Source organism: Macrosteles quadrilineatus, unplaced genomic scaffold (assembly GCF_028750875.1).
Source record: "Macrosteles quadrilineatus isolate MER2022 unplaced genomic scaffold, UCM_ALF_1.0 Scaffold_2__2_contigs__length_208266976, whole genome shotgun sequence".
In the NCBI taxonomy this organism is placed as follows: Eukaryota; Metazoa; Arthropoda; class Insecta; order Hemiptera; family Cicadellidae; genus Macrosteles; species Macrosteles quadrilineatus.
Window position 1 is genome coordinate 183939915 of NW_026542595.1, and position 19220 is coordinate 183959134.

General features: G+C 35.2%; 1 protein-coding gene across 1 annotated transcript; it reads right to left on the reverse strand.

Annotated features, from left to right (window-relative positions):
• Window positions 1-49: 49 nt before the first annotated feature.
• Window positions 50-18463, reverse strand: LOC128987035 (GATOR complex protein NPRL3-like). The gene is made up of 8 exons (XM_054407698.1): window positions 17904-18463; window positions 16293-16520; window positions 15109-15283; window positions 10378-10542; window positions 5497-5573; window positions 3789-3891; window positions 2103-2249; window positions 50-1225 (listed from the first exon to the last, which is right to left on the reverse strand). The coding sequence occupies exons 1-8, from the start codon at window positions 18452-18454 to the stop codon at window positions 911-913; spliced, it is 1761 nt and encodes a 586-aa protein (XP_054263673.1). The 5' UTR covers window positions 18455-18463; the 3' UTR covers window positions 50-910.
• Between the last annotated feature and the right edge of the window lie 757 nt (window positions 18464-19220).

Consider the following 19220-nt stretch of genomic DNA (forward strand, 5'->3'; position numbering starts at 1 on the left):
TAAAGACTTGCTGATCCAATCTAATAAAGGTCAAAGTTTAACATCACTTAAAACAATGATTAAAATAAGTTTGTACTATTTTAGCTAAATATGAATGACAATGAAGATTGAGTCAGAGTAGAGAGACATATGCCTCGCAAAGCCTTATTATTATTGACCAAGACTAGGTTTTTATTAGCCACTTCTTTCTGAAAGCCCCAATATCAAGGAACCCTTTGCTCAGTTTCAAATTGTGCTGATTTTAGGTTAGGATTTTCCCAAACGTCACCGGTTTTGCTAAAAATGTGCCAGTGTTCTGAAACAGTGTTTAAGAGAGAAAACTAACCCGAGACTCCAAAAAGTTACAAAAAAATCTTTTTTTATTAAATGTTAAGTTTGAAATTTTCTCTGTAATATTCCTTTTTCAGCCATCCTACTTAGCCAATTTTTACGATTAGGGTGTCATTTAAGGCTTATGGTTTAGCGGAGAGGAAGAATGGGAAGAAAAAAAAATTCCTTTAAATCTTAGTCCCGATTGTGTTTAATTTATTTATAGAGTTCACTTGCAAAAATTTAGTGATGTCGATAATCTTTGTTTATAAAAATTTACAACCAATGTATTTGATATAGCACCAGTGGGAAGTAATTACAATGGTTGTTGTAATATCAAGATGGAAAATCAAAATATATTTGATGTTTAAGACCGGTGTGCTTTTAATTTTCAAATAATTTTTCCACCGAAAGACTAGTCTCACCCACCATGTAGCAGTAGTGTGACCCGACCTAAATCAGTACCAGTGACCTATTAGGCAATCACTAAAACCATTCAGCTAAAGCTACAACACCAGGTTTTGACATTACAAAAAACATGAATAAGAATATCAATGGTGTGGTAAGACATAAAACAAAAACCCTATACATTAAACAACTATCACGAAGAATGCAAATAGAACATAGAGATTGCTGGATCTTCTGTCTCGCAAGTGATCAAAACTTCTCGAAACTTGTCCAACAACTGTAACAGTTGTGATCTTCGCACGTTCTCCAAATACATGATCTCCTCCAAGTGGTGCATGCCATGTAGATAACCCTGATGTACGAGGCGAACCAAGAGTTTCAGATCTTCTGCGTTAGCTGCCGCTGGAACTTTCAAAATGGCCGCTCGCTCTTCCTCTGTGAAGTCTGTGAGCAAGTCTTCGTGAATGATGCTTTCTGTACTTTTGTCCAACCAAGTGTTAGTCTGCACCTGTTGTTTGAAAATCAATGTTCATTATCACGGATAGCATTGTTACTTTTATAGTGTTAATATTAGTAAAATAATATATAAATGCATTATTAAAAACTGAGTACCCTTTTTTTGAAATTCATTTTATTTAGCAACGACTAGTTTCGACAATTATGTCATAGTCATGATGATAAAACAATCATAGATGCTCGACTATGACATAATTGTCGAAACTAGTCGTTGTTAAATAAAATGTATTTCAAAAAAAGGGTACTTAGTTTTTAATAATGCATTTATATATCAAAATAGTAAGTAAAATAATATATTTATAATACTTATGCAGTATACAACAGGATGAACAACTTAACTGCACCACCATTAATTTCTCAGAAACTATTATATTTATATAAAACATTAAATGGAGAGCTTTAAGTATTTTTTATGACATTAAATAATATGAATTCCACTTTTTTCTAAAATGCCACCATTTAATCTTTTTAGAACATATATGCAGTTTTAAGACTTATTTATTCTTGAACATTGAACATAACATTAAAATAGGTATGTGACATTGCATTTTGCAATAATAATAATTTATTTGTTTGTAAAAGTGTGTATGTTTAAAATACAGCACTAAAAAATTCGTTATGCGCCGTAAAAGTGTGTATGTTTAAAATACACTAAAAAATTTGTTATTCAAGACCAAAGGATGTTTTTGGTGATGCAAGACAGAATTATATGTTAGGTGATGCTAGACCAAGACAGATTGATAGGGGAGTCAAGAAACTAGTTAGGTTTAAGTGGTTATCTGGGTAGGGTATCCAATTAAGTACTTCATTGGCTGTATAAGTTTAGTTTTTAGAACCATGTTTCTGTGTAGCTATGTCTAGTGACTTACTGTGGTCATGGGAGCTGCCTCGTCACTGATGGTAGAGCTGACGTCCGTCTCACTGGCTGCTCTGGTCACACTCTGACTCAATGTGTCGTCTGGAGTGGACAACTGACTAGACTCCCTCTGAGATACGTTGCGGCATTGGTTGTTGTCCTGTCAATTAGTCGGTCAAATAAAACATTATTTACAAAATTAAAAGTAAACACATTCATACTATCCATTTCTTGGGTTAGCATTGAACATGTCATTATAGGGATATAATAAAATTTTATCTCCGTCGCTATTCAATATTTTGGTATTCAAACTGTTACAAAATACGGTGAATATGAAAGATATTGCAATGGTGATTGACTTGACTGGTCTCACCAGTCATAATAAAAATAGGGAGTTGGTCTTAACAACAAGAATGTTGAAAGAGAATAATCTACAATTAGAACGACCACAGGGAAGTTGAAGACCGCTGATGACAGGCCAAAACCGATCACTAGTTTGAAAAAAATAATTTTGTTTTATATTTGGTGTTTATCTACGCCAGGTCTTCAACCTACAAACTATGGACCATATCCATTTCTAAAACAGATTTTTTCAGTCCGCAGAAAGCGAGAATAGACAACTAAAAATATGATTTTTATTCTATCGCATACACTGATCATCACCCGCATTCATGGCAACAACTACGAGCATATATTGTGGTCTTGGTGATAATGTGATCGTCTCCCCCAATCACAACAATACTGGCCCAACATATCTTGAGGTTTTAGTAGGCCTAATACTAATTTCACAAATGTGGCAATAGTTATCAGCATCTCTTGCAGTCCCGGAAAAACGGCATAAGTAAAAGCTCAACTCAAGCCCACTTGGTGTTTGTTCACTCAAGCTTTTAGGCTAGACTTAGCTAGTCCAGAAAATCGAGCTGCTCGCACACTTGTCTAACCAAATTATATAGATCACATTGTACTGTAACTGTGTGTGGCCGGCCTCACATCAGTGTGTGGCAGTCTTTTTGACGTGCCCTGCCTCGCTCGGTCCTGTGTGTGGCGCTCCATAAGAGCCCATGCAATTCCCGTCGCACAAGACGCCCCGGGGCAAAATGCCCTGTCGCGCCCCGCCCGGTTCTGTGTGTGGCCGGCCTAAAACCTCACTAACTCGACAATTAACAGCTGACAGAGCACTAGCAAAAAAACAATTTTTTCAGAAAATTTAGTTTTAATAGTTGAATATATTCGTAAATTGTTTAAAGATTTTTTACTCAATATGTAAAAATACTCATGTTAGTAATACATTTACATGACAAAATTAGTCTGTTAAATATTCATTTCTTGAAATCCATTCATAAATTAAATGTTCTAGATAACTTGACAACCCCCAAACTCAATAATTTCTAGGTCCACAAAATGTCGAGTAGTCAGGTTTTACTGCAGTATTAGAAATATAATCTTTATGAAATTTTCTCTTTTTATTCACTATCAATTAATTATTAAAGCATACAGTATCATAAATCAAGTATTTTCTTTTATACTCTAAACCTTGGTAAAAATTAAATAATCAAAATTTGTTATCATGTGAATGTGTTCCGATTTATTTGTATAATTGGAGTTGTACAATATTTCAATAGTTTTTTTATTAGTATTACACGTCTTTGATTTGTGTGGTAATCTTGTATAATTATGGATGTTATTAACTACGGATTACCTGTGTCTGACTCAGTCCCCGCTCTGTAGGCATGAAGTACATGTAAGTATGCAGCTGCAGTAACAAGCGATTCTGCAACAACCACACCACAGTCTGCAGCAGCCTGAACAAACGACAATACTGACTTTGACAGAAACACTTTTGATGCTTGAAGAAAATCTTTTTAATGAAAAAAGTCATGGTGGTATGTTTAGTAACAGGACAAATAACTCAAAACTATGAAATAAAGAAACTTATAACAACTATGTTGATACTACAATATAGAACAAATACTTGAGCCCGGTGAGAAGTAGAGTATATGCCAAAATTAACAGTACTGAAACTAAATAGGTAAAATGAAAATGTTTTCAGTACTGTTCATTTTGGCACATAATGTAACAATGTCCCTTGTTCAATTGCAGCACACCAGCACACTAACTGAATTTCCTATTGTTTTATTGAACTATGTTACTCACGGTGTTGTTGAGCTCAAACATTTTAGCGATCACAGAAAATGTGGTACGAGGAAATCAATTATTTTTCAAGTAAAAAAGTCTGGCTCACAGGCCCTCAGTACTAACTAAAACACTTTCTGCTACAAGTTCACACAACTGCTTTTCCTTGTAACTCTGCGAACTCTCTCACTACCGTAATTTTACTTTAATACTTTACTTTTTAATTTTAACTGACCAAGACTGTGGGAATAGTGAGTATTGCACACCATAAGCTCTTAGGCAAACCAACCAGTGGTGTTGTGGGGAGGGAACATGTGAGAATGGGGTTCCCACTCTACTTTTTGCATATTAGGCATCCCGTTTTCTTCCATATCATAATTCGAAAATAGGTTTTAGCAATTTATTTCAAACAGTGTTTCAATTATTAATGTCCCTTGCAATAGCAACAAAATCATGAACATAATCCAAAGTCACGGCAAAATTGCAGTCCTCTGCCATCATTGACATGGAGACACATTCTTTATTGTCTGCGATTACGGTAAAATCCTAAACATCTGCAATAGCGGCAAAGCCTAAACCATCTTTGACGTTAGTGGTGACGTCACTATGTCACCACATTTTTTCATGCTTCTATTCGTTTTCATGCTGAACATTCTCGGAAAAAATGTAAACTTTTACCATGACCACGGATAGGACATGTCTCCTATACTACCCAGTTCTCAGACAAGAGAGAGCATCACCATAAGCCCCTGTCACACTGGGGGCTGGTTTTTTCACCGCTAGTAACTAGCAGCTAGAACCAGCATAAAACCAGCATCGTGTGACTGAATCACCAGCTGCTAGAAGCACTCGCATGAGCTGGTATCTCTAGCCCCTGGAGGGTTTAAACAGTTTAATATAACAAGCACTTGAAGAGTCACTAGCAGGTATTTTTTCTATGATGGCTGATCATTAACAAAATATCTTGTCTAATGCCAACAGACAACATTATTTTGGTTATGTTTTAACTACACACAAACAGTGCCAATCACAACACCAGACTTGTTAGTTGAAGCGCCAGTTTCCCAGCTCCATCTGACATGACTTCTAGCATGCTGGAGAACCAACAGCTAAAGCTGCTGGATCTTGCAGCAAGAACTAGCTGCCGAAACAAGCCCCGTGTGACAGGGGCTATACTGGAATATTTATTGCTACACCACAGAAACCAACCTACCCTAACCACCTAGCAGAGTAAATAGGTAATCTGTAGAGCTAATCAGCAGGCAAGTGTTTACCTAGCAGTCTGCTGAGGCTGGCTGACAGGACTTAGCTTGTGACGTAGTGACACGGGGGCTGAGAACTCACTCATCACCTGACAACAATCAACAATCAGTAACAGGGACATTACAAAAGCAGTTTCTAGTATCATTAATTTTAGGGATTGGCGGAATTTTCTTTCCGGTTTGAGACGGGACAGGATTTTTCTACCCGGGGCAAAAATGATTTGTTTAAAAAATCCTGATCAAACAGTGTTTCAGTTAGCAACATTGACAAACAAAATAAATTTACAGTCCATATGACACTAATCTGTAAAAACTAATAATGGGTAAAAAATACAGGTTAAAAACTTTAAGCTAAAAATAATATTACTATTTTGGTTGATGGCAATTAAACTGTGGAACATCAGTATTATTTAGAAAAACCTGGTAGCCAACCACAAAGAGGCATCTAAACCAACTGTCAGTGTAGGGAATTTAAAACTGTGCCGATTTTCAAATCAAAAGATTTAAAATCCGTGACAGGCAATGGACAAGTCAGTCAAACATGACGTAACGCGGAAGGATACGAAGACCGGGGAACCGCGTCGTCTGCAAAGCGTCTCGTCGTCCTCGTCACTCGTGGCTCAGTAATCGCGTAGTCAACATGTGAAGTCGCGTTTTGTCGCTGGTGTAGGACGAATTTATTAATATCTTAATTCGTAGCTCGGAAATTAGCGTTCGGGCGGAAATTGTACGTGCATCAAACGATCGCAATTGTCAAAATTTCGCCGAATTGCATTTGGGGGTGTGTTTTATTAGTATTAAGTCGAGACAGTTGAGATGCCGGATTGATTGTTCGCGTTCGTGATGAAAATTCGTACATGCATCATATCAATAGCAAATGTCAGTTTCTAGCGAATCGCGGGTCGTCGTGACGGTATTTTCAATTGAATCATTAAACGCCAGCTCGAAAAAACAAGAATTAATAAGTCCTACACCAGAAAAAACCGTGTCGTGATATTCCGCTCGGTCAGACAAAAAGTCAAAATTACCACGAGTCAGTTTTTAAATGTTCGGTACGCGTGAATCTTCGTCGGAATGAATGTTAATGTGTCGACATGTGTACGTAAGTAAATGTTTGTGTTATTTGTGTTTTAGTATTAAAATAGTCTTGCCAATCTGCCACATTTTTTCACATGTACCACTCGTTTTACAAGTTATGAATCATGTTTTGTTTGGTCTGAGATTTTCATGTTTCATTTGGTCTACTTAGAGCACATGGTCACGATTCAGGATAAAATGTTTTATTAAATTTGGTCATGTCATACAAAGAATTTAAGTTATAATAGTGAACCTAGTCAAATGAAAATTATTTATTAAATTGAATTGAAATGGTATATTAATTTAAAGAGCAATGTTTATCTGTGATATTATTATTTTTGTATTCTATGTAAAGTCAGATTCTATCATCGTCAGTATTATTATTTAAAACGTTTGTATTTCATGTGTAGAATAATTTTTGAACAGTATTACATTTTTTAATAGTGAGAGTTTGATTGTGTAACGTAAATGGGGGTAACAGAGTGCTCGGTCGAAGGCTAGGGTTGATAAAGGGTCATGAGGATAGACTCCCATTAAATTCATAAATATTAAATATTAAATAAAAAAATTATCAAATAATCGACTCAGCAGTCGATTGGCCCCGTTGCACTGATCAGCAAGGAGTGATGTAGATCACAAACCTACATAATAGTCCCTGTTTGATTAAATTGTAAACTGGCCAGTTTGATAATTACGAACTGTGATATTATTATTTTTGTATTCTATGTAAAGTCAGATTCTATCATCATCAGTATTATTATTTAAAACGTTTGTATTTCATGTGTAGAATAATTTTTGAACAGTATTACATTTCTTAATGGTGAGAGTTTGATTGTGTAACGTAAATGGGGGTAACAGAGTGCTCGGTCGAAGGCTAGGGTTGATAAAGGGTCATGAGGATAGACTCCCATTAAATTCATAAATATTAAATACTAAATAAAAAAATTATCAAATAATCGACTCAGCAGTCGATTGGCCCCGTTGCACTGATCAGCAAGGAGTGATGTAGATCACAAACCTACATAATAGTCCCTGTTTGATTAAATTGTAAACTGGCCAGTTTGATAATTATGAACATCTTTGGGGAGTCTGGTGATCCAAAACAAATAAATAAAACCATCAAGGCTAGGTTTTCCCGAGACTTTGCAGTTTTAAAAAATGAACAAACCGCCAATTTGAACGTTCAATCTTACAATCAACTCTCTCACTCTCTCTTTCAAAATATTGTTAAATTGTGCACAAAAAAGGTTCTTACATTGTTTATATTTGTTACTTGTATCACAGCTCAATTCGACTCATTATACAGTATTTTTACAAATCACCATCTTTTCATTATCCTGTGTTTCAGCTGTTAGTATCATTAGTATAAAACTGGTAAAGTAAAGAGGTAAATGGCTTAACTGAAAGAGGTATACAAAGTATTCACAATGAGTGTTGATGATCACATTTTGTAAATATATTTTGACAGTGCAATTTTATAAGCTCAGTTCATAATATTTAATATTAAATTGGTGAATTCATGAGTAATCGGCTTAACCGAATCCAGTATATATAAACATCTTGAAGTCATACTTTTGATAAATATTTCCTGAACAAACAGTTTCACAAATATTTTTAATCAATATTTCAATATTATTATTTGCAATTTTACAGTTTTACAGAGTATCAATTCATATCACAATCTTTCATCAGAACAGCACATTTTAATTCATGGAGTGTTCAAATAGACACATCTATTAGTTTTAAGAAGTGTTAGAATTAAGCTGAAGAAGGTGTGTGAAGGAGGACAACATATCAGACCTCTCACGGTCCATAAATCGGACTTCTGGGATATTTAATTACAGGGCCCATACTTAACATCTTTATTTCCACTGCGCAGCTCTGTGATTGTAACGTCCTCAAAAAAATTATCAAATAATCGACTCAGCAGTCGATTGGCCCCGTTGCACTGATCAGCAAGGAGTGATGTAGATCACAAACCTACATAATAGTCCCTGTTTGATTAAATTGTAAACTGGCCAGTTTGATAATTACGAACATCTTTGGGGAGTCTGGTGATCCAAAACAAATAAATAAAATCATCAAGGCTAGGTTTTCCCGAGACTTTGCAGTTTTAAAAATGAACAAACCGCCAATTTGAACATTCAATCTTGCAATCAACTCTCTCACTCTCTCTTTCAAAATATTGTTAAATTGTGCACAAAAAAGGTTATTACATTGTTTATATTTGTTACTTGTATCACAGCTCAATTCGACTCATTATACAGTATTTTTACAAATCACCATCTTTTCATTATCCTGTGTTTCAGCTGTTAGTATCATTAGTATAAAACTGGTAAAGCAAAGAGGTAAATGGCTTAACTGAAAGAGGTATACAAAGTATTCACAATGAGTGTTGATGATCACATTTTGTAAATATATTTTGACAGTGCAATTTTTATAAGCTCAGTTCATAATATTTAATATTAAATTGGTGAATTCATGAGCAATCGGCTTAACCGAATCCAGTATATATAAACATTTTGAAGTCATACTTTTGATAAATATTTCCTGAACAAACAGTTTCACAAATATTTTCAATCAATATTTCAATATTATTATTTGCAATTTTACAGTTTTTCAGAGTATCAATTCATATCACAATCTTTCATCAGAACAGCACATTTTAATTCATGGAGTGTTCAAATAGACACATCTATTAGTTTTAAGAAGTGTTAGAATTAAGCTGAAGAAGGTGTGAAGGAGGACAACATATCAGACCTCTCACGGTCCATAAATCGGACTTCTGGGATATTTAATTACAGGGCCCACACTTAACATCTTTATTTCCACTGCGCAGCTCTGTGATTGTAACGTCCTCAGTAGTCTGATTAAATAAATTAAATTTCATTTTCAAACCCCACCAGGGGGGCAACTTTTTGTTATACTCACACCTGTATGAAATACCTAAATTGTATTACATATAGGTATGAGGTGATTTTATTTGATGAAATGAAGTAACAAGTAAAGAGTCTTTTTATTTTTCTTTACAAAACTGTGTAGGGTTTTTGTTTTTAAGGCCTATCCCACAAACATGAAGTCATCATTAAAATATCTTACAAACACGACACCACCATTAAAATATCCCACATTCACAAGTATATTGTGCATTGTGATCAGCTCTATTGAACTCGGCACCATCATTAACATATCTCACGATTACAATGATATTGTGAAATCGCCCTTGACCGCAGTGCCAATATGAATATCTTCGGCATTTATGAAGACGTCATAATCGCCTATGGTATGCAAGACTATCACAAACATCCTCGGCATCGTTGTCACCCGCTGTACCAGCGACATCTCTTGCAATTAAAGAGACGATATTTTCGTTACTTGTGACACGGATGCTAAATTGGTTGGAACAAATCCGGTCCCTAAAAAATCTGTAAATTTAATCCCGTCCTAATGATCGGGAAAATACTACTCTCGAAAGTTTCCAGAAATATCAGGATCCATCCATCCCCAATTCATTTAAATAAAAATAGACTGCTGCTTGCAAACTTGGCCAACTTCAATAACGAACAAGGTTAGCAGGTTCTACACAGGGAATTTAACAAGTTGTTATCGAGTTAGACAATTCCGCATACCCAACAAAACCACAGTTTCCTTGCAAAAGCTTTTAAAAGTGCAAATGCTGTGGATATACACAGATTGTTTGCACTTGCTGAGTGAAAATTACTTAATACAACAGACAGTATAAAAAGGTCATGACACCAAACCACTATATTCATTAATGAATTCCTCACAGCCCAATGTGCCTACAAATTGTGTTACCTCCAATAGTGATTCTCCAGGAAAGTGCTCTGAGAATTTCTCCACTAATGGAGAGTTGGCATGTGTAGGCGCATCAGGAGAAACAACGTAAACGTTACTTTCACACAATGGGTATATGATGATGGCGTGTCCCCAGTAGACTAGGTGGCCTGTGAGGTTGAACACCTGACAACAAGTTAAAGTTTGATTACAGTGTGGCCCCTCATACCTCACTACCTCGGAGGTGGATGACAGGCATACATGTTTATTAAGTCTGTCATGTAGGTAATTAGTTTAAAGCCAAATTAAACCTAGTTTAGTTTCACTTACTGTTTGTAATTATTGTATAAAAGGTATTGTTTGTGACTTGAGTTGTCTTGAAACCAGTTTTCACAGAAAACCATAACCAATAAAAGCATTATTTATTTATTTAATGATTTGCCATTACAGTAGAACACCGGTTAACCGAAACCCGTGTTAACCGAAACGGGTCCATAAAATAATACAGGGCTAAAATATAAGTAACTAGCTGTACCCGCGGGCTTTGCCCCGTTTAATTTCATACGTGAGCTCGTTCACATGGCTCAATCACGCCATGGTTGAAGTTCATTCGCTACGCTCACTCACCTTTAGATTGGAGCTCGTTCGCTGCGCTCACACGTCCTGGTTGAAGTCCGTTCGCTACGCTCAATCACCTTTACGGTTGGAACTCGTTCGCTGCGCTCACTTGCCTTCAGGTTAGCTCGTTCGCTACGCTACCTCGCCTCCGGGTTGAAGTTCGTTCGCTACGCTCACTCACCTTTTGGTTTCGAATTAGCTGTTGTCAAATATTAAAAAAAAATAATAGTGCTGCACTCTGTTGGTAATCCTTGTAACTTTAATGCTATTGAACATCATAGAACAGAACCAACTTGTTTAATTGAAACAGCTGTTATGATTCATTATTCCATTTAAATATGAGTACTCATTAGGTTAACATGGGAAACTCCAGAGCCACTGGGGCGGAGCCCAAGAGTCCGATCAGAATAAAAACCACTTAGTTTTCCTATTTAATGCCTAAAGAATCAGTGTACCAAATTTCAGCCTCCTAGGTAAGTGGGAAGTGGGAGATTTAGTGATGAGTGAGTGAGTGAGTGAGTCAGTCAGTCAGTGAGGGCTTTGCCTTTTATATATATAGATATGTAGTGTAAAATGCCTTAGTAACTTCATTTGTTTAATTTAAAGTATTTTCTAACCCATTGTAACATTTCTCTAGGTGCTATAAAAACTGTATTATTTAAACATTGTTTTAAATTCATTTTTCCGACACAATCTGTGGAATCTGTTTTCTATCTATTACCAATCCCATATGAAGGCAATTTTACAAATATTTTATTGATAACCATAAATGTTTTGTATATTTTTTATGTTATACAGATATGTTTTATTAATAAATTATACAAATCCTGTTATTTAGTTTTAAGCTTGATAATATTTTTATCAATTTCAGTTAGGCTATGCAATATGTTCTTAGATATTACAAATCTTTTTTGTTATTATTACCAACTACGTTTAAGACTGTTATTTAGTTTTAAGAAAGGACTATTTTAAATGTTATAAGAAGAAGAAGAAGCACCTGTACATTTACCTGTAAACTCTGTACGTTATGAATACCAATAAACATGATTATGGTTATGATTATTTGGTACACAGTTTTTGTTTGATAAAACTATGTTAACCAAACAGTTTGTTTTCATATAACAATCATTAATTTTGAGTACATGTCTAATGAACTTCTTGAGAGGCTGATACCACAGCTGATAAGCAAGGTTTTTGACCTGCTTTGATCCATTAATATTTTGAATAATTTATTAGCTGTATCAGCAAAGATGCATACCAGAGTTGAGTAGATTTCTCATCCTTATGGAACAGCTGAAGACAATTTTATTGTTAGTTCATGTACGGTTTATGTAGAGGTCGTGTTTTGTTTACAATTTGTTTCCCGTTATTACAGCCATTTAAAACCTCGTTTAACCAAATAATACGATCTAATCATAAACAATAACTTGTCCCCTAGTTATATAACCAAACAGTAAAGCACAAATCAAGAAATTAACCCTAAAATAATGGAAACAAAGTTTCATCGACACTAGCGCCTTTGTGTCACGTACATGAACTAGACACAAAAAACGTGCTTCAAAATTTACAATGGGGTGAGAAGTCTACTTGTGTTGGTTAGTCTATGGTTGTACAAGATTTTACTTTCTTGAAGTCTTTTTAAATTTAAAATAATAACAGGTGTTTATTTTGAGTGTCTTTTTGCAAGTATTTTTTTCTTCAAATTTAGATTTATAACTAAATATAAAATAACTATTGCAAGATTTCTTGTAAAATAGAAATTTTGCAAATGTTGTAGGCCTATTGATATTTTAAATTTGTGGCCCAATATAATTATTTTTTTCCAAAGCCCCGTCAACCATAATCAAGCCACACAACCAAGCTTTTTGACAAACCAGACACTATACAACAAAGACTAAACCGTTTTATCCAGAGAAACAAATTATTCTTATGATTTATAAGATATGTTAATCTACCTTACAAGTGTAGTAAGAGCGTTTTTACATCAGGCAGGTGAATGCTGTGCAACGAGCGGAAGCGAGTTGCATAATTCACCTAAGTGATGTAAACACGCTCTTGCGTAAGTAACGAGTAACGTACAAGATTTTACCTGACCCGAAAATATACAGGGGGCTACGTACAATATTTTTCACTATCCATTTCACTCATATTCTAACAGCAATGTTCTTTTACAAACAAAAGCTAGGTTAGGAAAATACTTTAAAGCATAAAAATAAAATTCAAGCGCACAGCTGATTTCTAGTGTTGAACGTCGTTGGCTCCATAGAGGTATATTTTTTTAGTTTGTTATTTAAATGGGTTTCATTACATCACCGAGTGGGTTTTTGAAACTTTACTTCATTCGTGAAGTAAAGAAGTTGTATAGACTACATCACTCTTGGATAGGGAAGTTCAACATGGCGGGTTAGGTAAAGATCATTTAAATACCAATTTATTGAGTTATGTCAGTTCCAAGGTTTAAATGTTTACGAGAGCACGCCCTGTGGTCGAAAAATCGACCATAAGTATGTTTTGTACAAACTTCTCTATTTTCACCCCACACTGTAAATAAAACATGTGATTGGAATGTCTTCCATTTGTTTTGATTTTCTGTTTATATTGTGTTGTTATTTCGTCATCACCATAGCAACCCATAAGACCCATGTTAATTTTTTTAAATTTCAAATTCATTTTTTGTGCTTATTTTTGAGCCTATTTTAATTTATAAAGGGATTCTGCACACCTACAGGAAAATAGCTTTCTAACGGTATGCGTAGATTTTCCCTACGATACACACGAGCTGAGAAAAAAGGTTTTAAAGAAACATGCTTGCCTATTAATATATAGATAGATGTGAGCATAATTAATAGCAAATAGTTTATTCAACAAGGTTTTCATCACTTTGAAAGGTGATTTTACAAACTGGCTGTGTTTTTTCAGGGCTGGTCCATTTTATTCATGTTAAGTATGTATAAGAAATCTCTGGTATTGACAAAAAAACTGCATCATTTAGCATTGTAATGGTTAGCTAAATTGTATTTTAAACCTAAATTTCAAAATGCATGACACTGTTTTGTTGAGCAGGCATGTAAAGTATTAACAATTTAGGTACTTTCCTGTTAAAGGGAACATTCATTATTATCGATGATTTTTTTCGATATATCGATATTTTTGTTTTCCGATCCATTACAAATTGACAACTGATCTTGTTTACGCTAAAATAGTCTATTATATGGATTAAGAAATTAAACTGTTCTAAGCTAACCTAACATAACCACACAAACTTGCTGTACTATTTAAAAATTTCTTTTGATAACAGAAAAACAAGTTAAACACAGAATTTTTAAATGTTACACAGCAAGTAACAAGTTGGTAGTGAGTTGGTGGTTCATTCGGTAGCGTCGGGGCCCAAGGCAGCGATGTCGTGGGTTCGGATCCTGGTCACTGCTGATAACATTTTATCAGTACGGTTCACCTTTGTACTGTACTGGCTCCATGCTTGCTTTGCTGCAAACGATCTACGCACGGGCGCTTAGTCTATGTGGACGGGCAAATGCAAGTTTAAAAGAGGCCGCCAACCTCTTTTTTAAATAAAAAAAAGTTTGGTTAGTTATGTTAGGTTATTTTTTTTAGAACAGTTTCATTTCATTATTGTTTGTTGATACTGAACCAAATTTATCGTAATTGCCAGCTGATATGTTTCAATTTGTTAATATCGATATATCGAGAGAAAAATCATCGATAATAATGAATGTTCCCTTTAACAGGAAAGTACCACAATTTATTCATCATAATAGACATATATTCCAGCATAGGATAACATTTATTGCTTTTTGCATGTTCGGCATTGAAATAAAGAGGTCAATTTTATTTTGATATAGGTGTGTAACACACCACCACATTTCGCAGTGAGGTAGCCGTACTTATAACCCACTAGAGCTAAGTGTATAACCCATTTGACAGCTAAGTAGTTTGTCAAATCCTACCTGCACGCGCTAGTAGCAGCGTGTGATTTATAATGGAAAACATCCTTGTCGGTTAATTGTGCCGGATAGCTCAGTTGGCTAGGAACCACTCTTAACAAAAATTAACTAACCCTCCCAGAGTCAAGCGTTGATGGGAACAACACATTCTGCCCTTCTACCCTTGCCTTACTTGGGCCAGTGTAAGATCTGCATCGGCCGACAGTGTCTGTAGACTTTTAAGCGGACTGTACATCTTGAGCAGCCTCAGCAAGGCTGGGGACGAGTCCAGTGGCATACTGTCCAACAGATGGCTCGGCTCTATCAGCAGCAACAGTCCGTGATACGGCCTTAGACTCTGCAGACACCTGTATATATCAAATGTACGCTCATGAAATACTGGCCAAAACAATAGTCCAAACACTCTTGCCTTAAATTTAGACTGGAATATCAGTAAGAAAACAAAAGAATTAAATCAAAGCATAAACACTAAAATGTATAAATAACTTCATCACATTGAAGCAAGCTTTTGGTCCCTTCTTTAATCGGTTACAAGATCCTTTGAAGGAGTTAATACTTAACAACATTTAAGGAGTTAACACAAAAATACATTAGTTCTCAATGATTAGGCTATTGTGACTGGTGTTATAGAGTCCACTAATTTTCTGGTTTCATCAGATGAATTTCCCTGCCAGTGGTAGGTATGGAAAACGCATGGCAGGAAAGTTTATGCATTGTCAGCTGACTCAAAAAAAAATTATGCAAACATAAACTAGTATGACTTGACAATAATAAGTTAAATATTTAATATCTATAGTACGTGAAGCCGTTTTTGTGAACACTACTCCTCCCTTCATTTATGGACTGAGGTGTCAAAATATTTGTCTCAATTTGCAGTTTTGCAATAAGGTTTTAGAATTTGAAAATTCTTACCCTTGAGGCACGAGGCGCCCTCAAAGGTCTCATTTCCCCCACTGACTGTTGTTAATTTTAAAATAACTCCTGTATAATACTGATACTTGACAATTGCTCGATTTCGAGCAACAACTACACAAGTTATTAATAAAAACTACAAAGGATATAGGCCTACAAAGGAAACATGCTTATAGAACAACTGTGCGCTTTTAGCTCGGGAATAGTTGATGCGTAAATATACTAGTACTGAGCCAGGAAGAGCCTGAACGGCTATTGTTTACAACAGCAGTTGTACCACACAGGCTCTTCCTACAGCGTGAGCGCTATAGTATGTGATGGTGAGGGGGGAGAGGAGAGCGCAAGGGGACGACCAATAGAATTTGAACTAGACACGACTTAAGTGTACCGTTGAATGTTTCCTCTGTATCTTACTTCTCTGAGGTTTAGGATTTGAGTTCATACCTATCAATGGTTTCCGGCTCAATCATAAATCCCTTTTTGTGGAACTGGTGAACTTTCTGTGGCAGACAAAACGTGAGTTGTATCCACCTATTGATACGTAATCTCACGAGACCAGTCGACATCAGGTCATCATACACTGTGCGGAGTGCACTTGCTAAGCTACACCGCTGTAGGATTATATCAAAAGGAGAGGTCTTATTGTCTGGTTTGCCTCCGTCTTCTTCTTGCCTGTAAGAAACTTTGTTAAAAAACACGGTGTTTTTCATTTGTCAACTTCAAGTAAGATTACAGGGTGGATCACATAAGGTGTCCACTATTGACTACAGACAAACCGTTAGTTCCAAAATGATTAAATGATTTTTTTCCCACTAAACCAACCCCAAGGAAAAACTTAATTGATATTCCTATCACTTTTTATGGCGATCAATTTAATCTATTATACCTACCATGAAAAATACTTCATGCAGCTGCAATTGTTTATCTGCTATAGCCCCTTTTATGTCACATCAAGTATAGGTTTGAATCAACTAAGAAAATAATATTTTGACAGATAGCTCATTTGACTAAGATGGGAAGACTAGGCCTACCTTAGAATCTCTTAAAGTCAATGATCTTTAAGCTCAATAATCATAATATATATATTTAGTAGGCCTACTAACATTTTTATAAATTGATTTTCTTTTAATAAAAGCTAGGTACCGGTACCAAGTTTCCAATTTTCATAACTAAAATTAAACTAGCATCAAAGAATTAGGTTAGTTTGCGGTTAGGTTTCTTTGTTTTTATTTTATTGAATTTCAGTGGGAAATGAAGTTTGTAAGAGGTATTAAAAGGAAAACAAGATTGGATAGAATTAAAAGAGTTGAGAAGAAGAATAGTAGAAGAAAGTTTGAGAGAACGAGTAGAGAAACCGAGATTGAGATGGTTTGGCTACAAGAATGGAACATTATAGAATCCCCAGAAAAATGAGTGAGCTTCATATGAACGGAAGAAGACCAAGAGGAAGACTTAGAAGAAGGTTGATTGACAAGGTGAAAGGAGGCCCATACTGTGTTGTATATTAACAGAAAGAGCATAGAAAATGGTGAAAAATGGCACCTTTCCCAGCTCTCTATCTTAATTAGGACAGGTGCTAGAGCGATTTAGAACAAACATGTTTACCGATTTTCTATGTTTTTTTGACAAGTTAACATAGCCATAAACTTTTAAACCGTTTGACCAAAAAAATTAAAATTTTGTATTTTTGTTAGTTTTAGTACCTACCCTCTGTGAGCATACCAAATTTCAGCAAAATCTGAGATGGTGAGGTAAAATATTTATCGTAAGTGTGTTGATTTGACATGGAACGACCCGTGTGCGGTAGGCTACTATGTACCTAGCCTAAGTTTATTTAAAAATTAAAAGACCTATTACAGAAAATCAATATTTAGACTACTAATCAATAACTTTTAAGGCTATTTTAATTGATAATTATACTTATAAAACTAACATTTCATCCAATGATATGGGCCTATCGTAAGTTCTCCACGGAACTGTACTGGTGTAGATGCTACAAAAACCCCAAAAGTAAAAAGATATCTTGAAATTTAAAGTCCAAAAACTATAGATTACCTGGCTGTAACTTCGTCATGAGCGAGAATCATTTGCTTCATCTGATCAGTTACATATCCACACCGTTTCTCTTCATGTCTTAATGCAACACCCAATCTCTTGCTTAGGTCATAGTAACATTTAACGATAGAATGATTGGCAACTGCTTGTAAAGCAAACACAATATGAATCAACACACATGATGGATTTCCTTGTTTACTGTCCGAAGAGTTCTTTCTTAGGCTTGATTGTAAGAGTGTTGGATGTCCAACAAACCTGACATCATTTACTTTTAGTTCAAACTTTGCTTCACATAACTCTTGTTTTACAGCAAACAACGTTGATAGCACTTCATCCGTAAACCCAGTTAGGTGTCCTTTATCAATGTTAAATGTTTGTGGCGCTGGGCCTTGCAAGATGTCTTCTGTTGTATTTAACGTGTATGGGTTCTTTTTACGATGTTGTTGATTTGATTCGGACCTACCATCTTTGGTATATGGATACCGAAACAAAAGTCTATCACCCTTGCTGTCACTTTTAACCAATATTACACTTATAGGATCTGCCTCCATTTATTGTGATTTAGGTATTAAATGGAAGGGTAAGTTATTGTAAGTATATAATGTAAGTATATATTGAAAGATAGGGGTTGCATATTGTTGTAAGCCTTCCATAGGCTATCGAAAATAAAATCAAAAAACAAATAAATTAGTCTAGGCTAATTAAGTTAGCTTCAAAAATCTAAATTTTATTAGGTCATTCAACACTTTCAATTTTACTTCAACTTACAATAACTGATTTTCCCCATAAACTTGACACATTGAAGGCCTAGCCTACAAAATATTAAATTGGCCTTTAGTATGAACTTGGATAAACAAAGGTTAGGAAAACTCAACAAGATAAATAAGTTAGGCTAGGACTAGAGAGAAAACGGGACTTCATACCATTAAAAGTAACATTTGATTCCGTAAAGCTTAGATGAATTTCACTTCAGATCATATTATAATAACATTCGTATATTGATTAACTTAATTAAACCACTGAAAACCAACATTATAAGTCGGTGTCGTCGTACTAAATAAATATTAAATATTATTGTGTTCTGTGTTGTTGTGTGATTCTGATTGACACTTGACAGTCTGTTCTGTTTCTCTTCTTCTTCTTCCTCTTACCTAGTTTGCTTTTGCTTGTAAAGCTGGCTTGGTTTAAACTAAACTAACCATGTAGCCACACTGCTTTAACAGTTCAATTAATTTTCCCGGACTTTTTACTTTCTCCCCCTATACCATAGTACAGTATTATGGAGAAAGTATTGTTTTCTTATGTTATTTTCCCATA